General features: G+C 38.8%; 1 protein-coding gene across 1 annotated transcript in view; it reads left to right on the top strand.

Moving 5' to 3' along the window:
- The window catches only part of MTFMT (mitochondrial methionyl-tRNA formyltransferase), a 28,767-nt gene that overhangs the window by 1,334 nt on the left and 17,124 nt on the right, over positions 1-10,309 (top strand). The window contains exons 2-5 of the mRNA XM_036267478.1: positions 617-826; positions 3,167-3,289; positions 5,687-5,789; positions 6,451-6,526. Coding sequence (XP_036123371.1) covers positions 617-826; positions 3,167-3,289; positions 5,687-5,789; positions 6,451-6,526 — 512 coding nt within the window. The remainder of the gene's footprint in view (positions 1-616; positions 827-3,166; positions 3,290-5,686; positions 5,790-6,450; positions 6,527-10,309) is intronic.

Genomic DNA, 10,309 nt, shown 5'->3' with positions numbered 1-10,309 from the left:
TCCTTGGGCACTGTAATATGCAGCAGGTAAAAAGAATGAGGTAGTGCTGTATGCACTGTCATGGAATGATGACCATGGAATATATTTTTGTTTTTTCCCCCAAGTATTTGAGTAGCACATGGTTATGGTACAAAATTCAAAAGATTCAAAGGATATTTAGTCAGTTCCACCTGTTTTCCTGTTTCCAGGTCCTTTCTTCAGAGACAGCCACTGGTTTCTTATTCTAGAATGTTTGTTGCATGAATAAGTAAATGTATAATTAACCCTTTTTTATTTTTTCAAAAGACTCCCCTAATAGCATATATAGTGTTAAGAGGAAAAAAGAAAACCAAAGATGGAGCAGTTTATATACTATCCCAATTGTATAAAATGTCTTTACTGTATATGTTTCTATATGCACAGGAAATTTCTAGAGCTATGCTCTTCAAACAGTAGTCATTAGACACATATAGCTCTTTAAATTTAAAATAACTAAAATTAAATAAAAAATGAAAACTCAGTCTCTCAGGTGCTTCATGAATTTAATCATAAAAATACTGTAGAGGTGTGTGAAATAGATGAGCTCTGAGCCATTGTTTTAACATTGTCACATTTTCTTCCAATCATTACAACTTAGGGAAAACAAAGAAGAAGAATTAATTGAAAAATTGGAGGTGGTCACAGTACCTTCCCCGTCTCCAAAAGGACTGCCAGTGAAGCAATATGCTGTCCAGTCTCAGCTGCCAGTGTATGAGTGGCCAGATGTGGGATCTGGAGAATATGATGTTGGAGTGGTCGCTTCATTTGGCCGACTTTTGAGTGAGGCTCTTATTCTTAAATTTCCATAGTAAGTTTTATTTATAAGGAAATACAGTATAGAGACTTTGGTCTTTATGTATGGACCTGGCATCTATAGAATGCAATAGTTTGAACTCTAATTCTGTTTTCTTTAGTATTTTCTCTTAAAATCTTTTATTAATGGCATGAATTGTTAAAATGTATGATGCTCTTTATCAGTATCTCTGGGCTTTCACTCCCCTTATTTAAATTTCATATATATGCTGACAACTCCCAAATTTGTCCCTTCAGTTCAGCTCTCTCCCTGAATTCCAGGTCCCTGATACCCACTGCCTCCTGCACAGCCCTGTTTGGACATTACATCCAACGTTTAAGAGGTCCAGAACTATATTCCTGAACTTTTGCCCAAAATTTTCTCCTCTTCAAAATCTTCATCTCAGCAGATGGCACCTTTAGCCTTCTGGTTGCTCGTCCCCCAAACCTTGGGGTCATTCTTGATTTGTTATTTCACACCACAGTCCATCAGGAAATCCTTTGGCTCTGCCTTTGAAAGCTGTCTAGAATCTGACTGTTTCTTGTCACTTCCACTGCCACCGCTCTCACCGGCTATACTGCAGCAGCTTTCTAACTGGTCTCTATTTCTGTTGTTGGCCCTCTCAGTCTTTTACCAACCCAGCAGCCAAAATGATCCTTTTAAAGCATAAGTCAGCCCTGGCCGATTTGGCTCAGCGGTTAGAGCATCGGCCCGGGGACCAGAGAGGCCCGGGTTTGGTTCCTGCTAAGGGCACATACCTCGGTTGCAGTTTGTCCCCGGCCCCAGTTGGGGTCGTGTGGGTGGCAACCACTCCCTGTGTCTCTCTCACATCGATGTTTCTCTCTCTCTCTTTCTCCCTCTTTCCCTACCACTCTATATCTCAAGATAAAATGCAAAAATGTCCTCAGGTGAGGATTAAAAAAACAAACAAACATAAGTCAGATCAGTCACTCTGCTCAAATTTCTCTGGTGGTTTTCCATCTGACTCAAAATAAAAGTTAAAGGCCTCTGAGGACCGGCCTACTTGGTTTTGTTCCCTGCTGGCTCTCTGGCCTCATTTTCTAGTACTATTGCTCAGGTTCACTTAACTCCAGCCACGCCAGCCTCCCTGCTGTGCCTTGAACTTGCCAGTGTTTACCTTCCTCGAAACCTTTGTGCTTAGTGTTCCCTCTGCCTGGAAAGCTTTTCTCCCTTGTATCTGCAGGGTGATTCCTTTACTTCCGCCTGTTTTAGCCCAGTGTCTTATTGGTAAAACTTTCTTTAATTAATATTAAAATTGTAATCTCCCATCCAATAGTCCTGTTCCCTTCTCTGCTTTATTTTCCTCCATAGCCCTTAGTACCAGCTGACAAACTTTTTATGTATTGTGTTTTTTATTGCCCATCTTCCACTCCTCATACTATCATATAAGCTCCGCGAGGGCAGAATTTCTTTTTTTTCTGTTTGGTTTACTTTTGCTTGTATCCCAGTAGCACATTGCCAGCACATGGATTATGCTCAGTTAATATTTGTTGAATGTGTGAGACTGAGCTGAACAGTGGAACTTATAATATAAGACTTTCTTATATTCACACATTCTTAAGTGCATACTCATGCTGATGGAGACATTATTAAACTAATGACAGATTAGCCCTGGCTGGATAGAGCTTTGGCCCGCACACCAAAGGGTCATGGGTTCAATTACTGGTCAAGGCCATGTACCTGGGTTGCGGGTTTGATCCCATGCCCTGGTCAGGGCACATGCAATTGATGTGTCTTTCTTACATCAATGTTTCTCTCAGTCTTGTCTCTCTCCCCCTCCCTCCCTTCCACTCTCTCTAAAGTTCTTTGGGGGTGGGGGGGACTAATGACAGATCAGTAAATTATTTAAATTGCTCATTAATGGGTGATAGGTGTATTGGAATAAAGAGGGAAGGTGATGGTTATTCAAGAAGGTTGTTTTAGGCATTCTATATGCCAACCAAGAGAAATAAGGGTAATTATGTAAGCAAGCTACAAATATAACTCACATCCTCCATGAGATGCATGAGAGTTTGAGTGGTTCTCATTTAGTAAAAAATGTATTTTTTGTTTTTATTAAAAAAAAACCCCAGACATCATGAGCTGTTGTGCAACATCTTTGGAATACTGAATAGTTATTCTTGCTCTGTTTTTAATTGAGTTTCATTGGTCTCTTATGGTAAGAGAGTGAACTTAGCTCTGCTCCCTTTTCCAGTGTTACAAGACTAGATTTAACTGTTAGTTTTTCAAAATTTCTGGGGAAGTTTAATGATAAAAAGGAGCATATTAGTTTAGGTAGCAGTAACTAAATGGCACAACCCATTTGCATACTAATTTCTGCCTTTTCTAACTCAGTGGCATATTGAATGTCCATCCCAGTTGCCTCCCGAGGTGGCGTGGTCCAGCCCCTATAATACATACTGTGCTTCATGGAGACACAGTTACTGGAGTAACGATTATGCAAATCAGACCTAAAAGGTAGAGCTTATTTTCTTTTCTTGAGATTTTTTTGTGTGGTTTTGAATGTTGATATCAGTCCTTTTGGGGCGGGAGGGTGTGTGTGGGTAGTGGTGGATAAATGGATGATGCTCTAATTTCTCTAACTCCAGAGTCCTTCCTTTGCTTTTGTATTCTTTCTGTTTTTTCCTAGTTTCTACCATAAGCAATGTGTGCGTTGGTATTTATGCAGTATCTCTTTAAAGCCCTTATGAAGTTTTTAACTTGTTAATTGAAATAAATTATCTTATAAACAACTGGATTTTTATAAAAGACATTATGCAAATAAGAGATGGATTTTTATATGTTAGTTGCTATGAATCTTGGTTCCACTGGCCTTGGTTTCAGTAGTCCAACTATGGTCAAAAAATTTTTGGAACTTGACATAAGAATATATTGTATACCAGTAATTGTCTTAAACACTTAAATTGTTATTATACCTACAATCTAAGAAACAGTTATTTAAAATTGCTTTAGGAATGTATTAAGTCTCTGCCAATTGTCACTTAATGTCCTCATAGAAAAGAATAATTCACAAATTCACAAGAACAAATTAATATCTATGATTTACTTTAATTTACTTCAGAAAAAAAGAGGAAGGGCCCGGCTGGTGTGGCTCAGTGGATTGAGCATTGTCCCACGGACTGAGAGGTGCTAGTTCGATTCCTGGTCAGGGTACATGCCCAGGTTGCAGGCTCCATCCCGAGTGGGGGGCGTGCAGGAGGCAGCGGATCAATGTTTCTCTCTCACATCGATGTTTCTATTTCTCTCTCCCTTCCTCTCTCTCTCTAAAAAATAAAATAAAAAACTTTCTTTTTTAAGAGGAGGTTTAGATAATACAAGAGTATTAAAACTTTGATTATTCTAAAATCTGAGTAATATATGCTGATTCATTAGACTGCTGTTTTTGTGAATGTTTGTAATTTTTCATAATTAACATCTTGCTAAAGCTTATAGGTTAAAAATAGAATTAATAGAACTACAAAGATAAATAGTCAAAATAAAGCATATTTTTAATTAAAGCTAATGGCCAGTATCTACAGAGCTTGATGTAAAATATAAGACTTGTGGGAATGCAGATATATTTGCACCTACTTATAATTAATGATTATAATCCAGGCAAAACTCTTGTCCTTTGAAAAAGAAACTATAGAAAGAGATAATTAGGAGTTTCCTAATTGTACTTCCGGAAAAGAAATTCTTTGCTCTATGCTTTCATTATACAAATAGTTTTTTTTTCTTTATTGATTTTTAGAGAGGAAAGGAAAGGGAGAGAGAAATAGAAACATCGATGAGAGAGAACATCGATTGGCTGTCTCCTGTGTGCTCCCCACTGGGGATTGGGCCCACAACCTGGGCATGTGCCCTGACTGGGAATCGGACTGGCAACCTCTTGGTGCTTGGGTATTCAATGCTCAACCACTGAGCCACACTGGCCGGGCAAAATTTTTTTTTCCATACTATATATTACTAATGGTAGAATTATCAATAATTGCAATTAAATTCCTGATAAACAACTTTATACTTTTTTTCTGTAGGAAAAAATACATTTAAAATTTAATTACAGACCAGATTTTACTCACCCTTCTTTCAAACTAACATTTATCCCTTGCTAATGGCTAACAGCCAAATTCGTAGCCAAGGTTAAACTATCCTTATAGTATGTAAACACTCATGTAGACAAATTTTTTTAATATGTTTTTATTGATTTATTTATTCTATTTTATTTATTTATTTATTTATTTATTTATTTATTTATTTATTTATTTATTTATTTGTGGTACATGCCCCTAGCGGGAACTGAATCCGGGACTCTCTGGTCTGCAGGCCAACGTTCAACTGCTGAGCCAAACTGGCCAGGGCTTTATTGATTTTTTTTTTTATCCTCACCCGAGGACATTTTTCCATTTTTTGTTCAGATAGAGTGGGAGGGAGAGAGAGGAACAGAGAGAGAGAGAGAAACATCGATGTGAAAGGAACACATCGAGTGGCTGCCACCCGCACAACTGACCAGGGCCGGGGACAAACTGCAACCGAGGTACGCACCCTTAGCGGGAACCGAACCCGGGTCTCTCAGGACCACAGGCCGACGCTCTAACCGCTGAACCAAACTGGCTAAGGCTTTATTGATTTTTTTAGAGAGAGAAGGGAGAGAGATGGAAACAGAGAAACGTTGATAGGCCAACTCCTGCACGCCCCCTACTGGGGATCGAGCCTGCAACCCAGGCCTGTGTCCTGACCGGGCATCGATCGGAGATCTCTCAGTCCATGGGCCTGACATTCAATTCACTGAGCCATGCTGGCTGGGTTAGACAAACATTTTGATTGGAAGAAACTGTTAGTAATCATGTTATTTATTTTGTTTGTTTGTTTTTGTAGATTTGATGTCGGTCCAATTCTCAAACAGGAAACCATTCCTGTGCCCCCCAAGAGCACCGCAAAGGAATTGGAAACAGTGCTATCAAGACTGGGTGCCAACATGGTACAGTTTTGTGCTATCCTACTGCTTTTATTCATTCAGTAGATTTCCTAAGTAGTTATGATAAGAAGAACAGTTTTATGGTATATAATTGTAATATTTTTGTTTGAAGAGTGATTTCTATCCCTGACTTTCTAAAAAATTAGCTTAGCATTTGTGATCTCATAGACTTATTTTTTTACTTTCCCAACAAACCTTTGAGGTAGCTCTTGCTGTTGACTGTTTTACAGTTGATGACATTGAAGACACAGACAGGTAAAATAACTTTTCCACAATGACACAGCTAGTAGGTGGTGGAACTGGGATTTGAATCCAAAACGATGTGATTTCAGGATACACTCGACTTCTCTGAGGCTCCACTGCCTTCCCCCTACAGGGTGAGAGTGTGGATAACTGATCACAGTCTGTCCTGATACTGAAAGTTTGCACAGCCAGGCATAGCTCAGCGCTCACTAGAAGCAAATCAGTGACCTGCACTCTACAAAGAGCAACATCTCTGCTGAAACCCCACTGCGTAGACATGGATGCTCACAGCTTAAGCCAATTTACTACCATACCTGCCACCACAGCTCCTTTAAAGCTATAGATAATTTTGTGATCCTGAATTGTAACGTATTGCTATTTTTGTTCTTTTCATCTTGAATATATTGCTGTCCTTTTTTAGCTTATTTCAGTTTTGAAAAATTTGCCTGAAAGTTTGAACAATGGAAGGCAGCAGCCAACTGAGGGGGTGACACATGGTGAGTGAAGGCTGCAAAGGCTCTTACCTCTTCCATAGGTTTTGTTTGTCTTATTTTTGGTTTTTATTTTTTTTTATCCTCACTCAAGGACCTTTTTGCATTTATCTTCGGATACAGCGGGAGGGAAAGAGGGAAGAAGAGAGAGTAAGAAACATCGATGTGAGAGAGATACATCGAGTGGTTACCACCAACACAACCCCAGCCTGGGCCGGGGACAAATTGCAACCGAAGTACTTGCCCTTAACAGGAACCGAACCCTGGACTCCCTGGTCTGTGAGCTGACGCTCTAACTGCTGAGCCAAATGGTCCAGGGCTGTCTTTTTTTTTTTAATTTTATTTTTATTTTTATTTTATTTTATTTGTTTATCCTCACCCGAGGACATTTTTCCATTTTTTGCACAGATAGAGTGGGTGGGAGAGAGAGGAAGAGAGAGAGAGAAACATCGACGTGAAAGAGACACATCGAGTGGCTGCCACCCGCACGACCAACCAGGGCCGGGGACAAACTGCAACCGAGGTATATGCCCTTAGCGGGAACCGAACCCGGGTCTTTCCGGACCACAGGCTGATGCTCTAACCGCTGAGCCAAACCAGCCAGGGCTTTAATTTGATTTTTAGAGAGAGAGGAAGGGAGAGAGAGATAGCAGGACCGAGAGAAACATCGATTTGTTATTTCATTTATTTATGCATTCATTGGTTGTTTCTTATATGTTCTAACCGGGCATTGAACCAGCAACCTTGGCATGTCATGATGACACTCTGACCAACTGAGCTACACAGCCAGGGCAGAGGGTTTTGTTTGTTTTGATGGCCATCTAAACACGTGACTTCTTCACTTGCACATTTCTCTTAAAATTTTTTTTTTTAATTTTATTTTTGTTACAGATGTTTCTCCTTTTTTACCCCATTGACACCCTCCTCCCCATCCCCCCTGCCCCGTCCCCGGCTTTGTTGTCCATGTCCATTGGTTATGCATACATGCATATAAGTTCTGTGGTTTATCTCTTCCCACCCCCACAATCCCCTCTTCTGAGGGTTGTCAATCTGTACCCTACTTCCGTGTTTCTGGGTCTACCCTATTCCTCATACTGTTATAGTCATTATATTCCATATATAAGTGAGATCACGTGGTATTTCTCTTTTTCTGCTTGGATTGTTTCACTTAGGATAATACTTTCCAGGTCCCTCAATGTCGTCTCAAAGGATAAGAGATCTTTCTTCTTACAGCTGCATAGTACTCCATTCTGTATATGTACCACAGCTTTATTATCCATTCATCTACTGATGGACACTGTTTCCAGATCTTAGCTATTGTAAATAGCACTGCTTTGAACATGGGGGTACATATATTCTTTCTGATTGGTGTTTCAGGCTCCTTAGGGTATACTCCTAGAAGCGGGATCACTGGGTCAAATGGAAGTTCAATTTTTAATTTTTTGAGGTAACACCATATTGTTTTCCATAATGGCTGCACCAGTCTGCATTCCCACCAGCAGTGCACTAGAGTCCCCTTTTCTCCACACCCTCGCCAACACTTGTTTTTTGATGATTTGTTGATGGCAGCCATTCTGACAGGTGTGAGGTGATACCTCATTGTTGTTTTAATTTGCATCTCTCTGATGATTAGTGATGTTGAACATTTCTTCATATGTCTCTTGGCCATTTGTATGTCCTGTTTGGAGAGGTGTCTATTCAGCTCCTCTGCCCATTTTTTAATTGGGTTTTTTGTCTTTCTTTTGTTGAGTTGTATGAGTACTCTATATATTTTGGAAATTAACCCCTTATCTGATGTATTATTGGCAATGATGTTCTCCCATACAGTGGGTTGCCTTTCCATTTTGATGGTTGTTTCTTTTGTTGTGCACAGCTTTTGAGTTTGATGTAGTCCCATGTGTTCATTTTTTCCTTTGTTTCTGTTGTCTTAGGTGATGTATCAGTGAAAATTCTGCTGCATATGATGTCCGAAATTTTGTTGCCTACGTTTTCTTCTAGAATTTTTATGGATTCACGGGTCACATTTAAGTCTTTATCCATTTTGAGTTTATTTTTGTGTATGGTGTAAGTTGATGGTCTAGTTTGATTTTTTTGCATGTAGCTGTCCAATTTTCCCAACACCATTTATTAAAGAGGCTGTCTTTACTCCACTGTATACTCTTGCCACCTTTGCCAAATATTAATTGAGTATATTGCCTTGGGTCCATTTCTGGGTTCTCTGTTCTGTTCCACTGGTCTATATGCCTGTTCTTGTGCCAGTACCAGGCTGTTTTGATTACAATCACTTTGTAGTATAACCTGATATCTGGTATTGTGATCCTTACCTACTTTGTCCTTCTTTTTCAAAATTGCTGTGGCTATTCGGCGTCTTTTGTGGTTCCATATGAAATTTTGAAGTATTTGTTGTAGTTTTGTGAAATATGTCATTGGTATTTTGATGGGGATTGCATTGAGTCTATAGATTGCTTTGGGTAATATGTACATTTTAATTATGTTAATTCTTCCAATCCATGAACAAGGTATGTGCTTCCACTTTTTTTATATCTTCCTCTATTTCTTTTTTCAATGTCCTGTAGTTTTCTGCAAATAGGTCCTTTATTTCTTTGGTTAAGTTTATTCCTAGGTATCTTAATTTTTTTGCCATTATTGTAAATGGGATTGTTTTTTCAGTTTCTCTTTCTGTGAGTTCATCATTGGTGTATAAGAATGCTGTCGATTTCTTGACGTTAATTTTATATCCTGCTACTTTGCCAAATTCATTTATTAAGTCTAGTAGATTTTTGATGGAGTCTTTAGGGTTTTCTATGTATAATATCATGTCATCTGCAAATAATGACAGTTTCACTTTCTCCTTTCCAATTTGGATCCCTTTTATTTTTTCTTCATGTCTGATTGCTGTGGCTAAGACTTCCAGTACAATGTTAAATAAGAGTGGCGAAAGTGGACATCCCTGTCTTGTTCCTGTTCTTAAGGGGAATGTTTTTAGTTTCTGCCCATTGAGTATGATGTTGGCTGTAGGTCTTTCATATATGGCCTTTATTATGTCGAGATATGATCCCTCTATTCCCACATTGCTGAGCGATTTTGGGGTGTAATTCTCTGTAGATATCTATTAAATCCATTTGGTCCTGTGCTTCATTTAGAATCTCTGTTTCCTTGCTAATTTTTTGTCTAGAGGATCTATCCAGTGGTGTCAGCGGGGTGTTGAAGTCCCCTGCTATGATTGTATTGCTGTCGATTTCTCCTTTGAAGTCCTCCAGAAGATTTTTAATATATTTTGATGCTCCTGTATTGGTTGCATATATGTTTATCAAGGTTATATCTTCCTGTTGGATAGATCCTTTCAATATTATGTAGTGGCCTTCTTTGTCTCTAGTTATGGTCTTCATTTTGAAACCTATTTTATCAGATATGAGTATTGCTACCCCAGCTTTTTTTTGCTTTTCGTTTGCTTGAAAAATTTTTTTCCATCCCTTCACTTTCAACCAATGTGAGTCTTTTGTTGTGAGGTGGGTCTCTTGTAAACAACATATAGATGAGTCATACTTTCTTATCCAATCAGCTACTCTGTGTCTTTTTATGGGAGCATTCAATCCATTTACGTTTAAGGTGATTATTGATATGTACTTATTTATTGCCATTTTTGTTTAGTGTGGTTCTATTTTTCTTCCTATTTCTTCTACTAATTACAACAGTGCTTTTAACATTTCTTATAGTGCTGGTTTGGTGCTAATGTATTCCCTTAGCCTTTTTTTGTCTGGGAAGCTCTTTATTTGACCTTCTATTTTG

This window comes from Molossus molossus, unplaced genomic scaffold (assembly GCF_014108415.1).
Source record: "Molossus molossus isolate mMolMol1 unplaced genomic scaffold, mMolMol1.p scaffold_m16_p_1, whole genome shotgun sequence".
In the NCBI taxonomy this organism is placed as follows: Eukaryota; Metazoa; Chordata; class Mammalia; order Chiroptera; family Molossidae; genus Molossus; species Molossus molossus.
The sequence above is the reverse complement of the archived record's forward strand: the minus strand, read 5'-3'. Positions and strand labels throughout refer to the sequence as shown.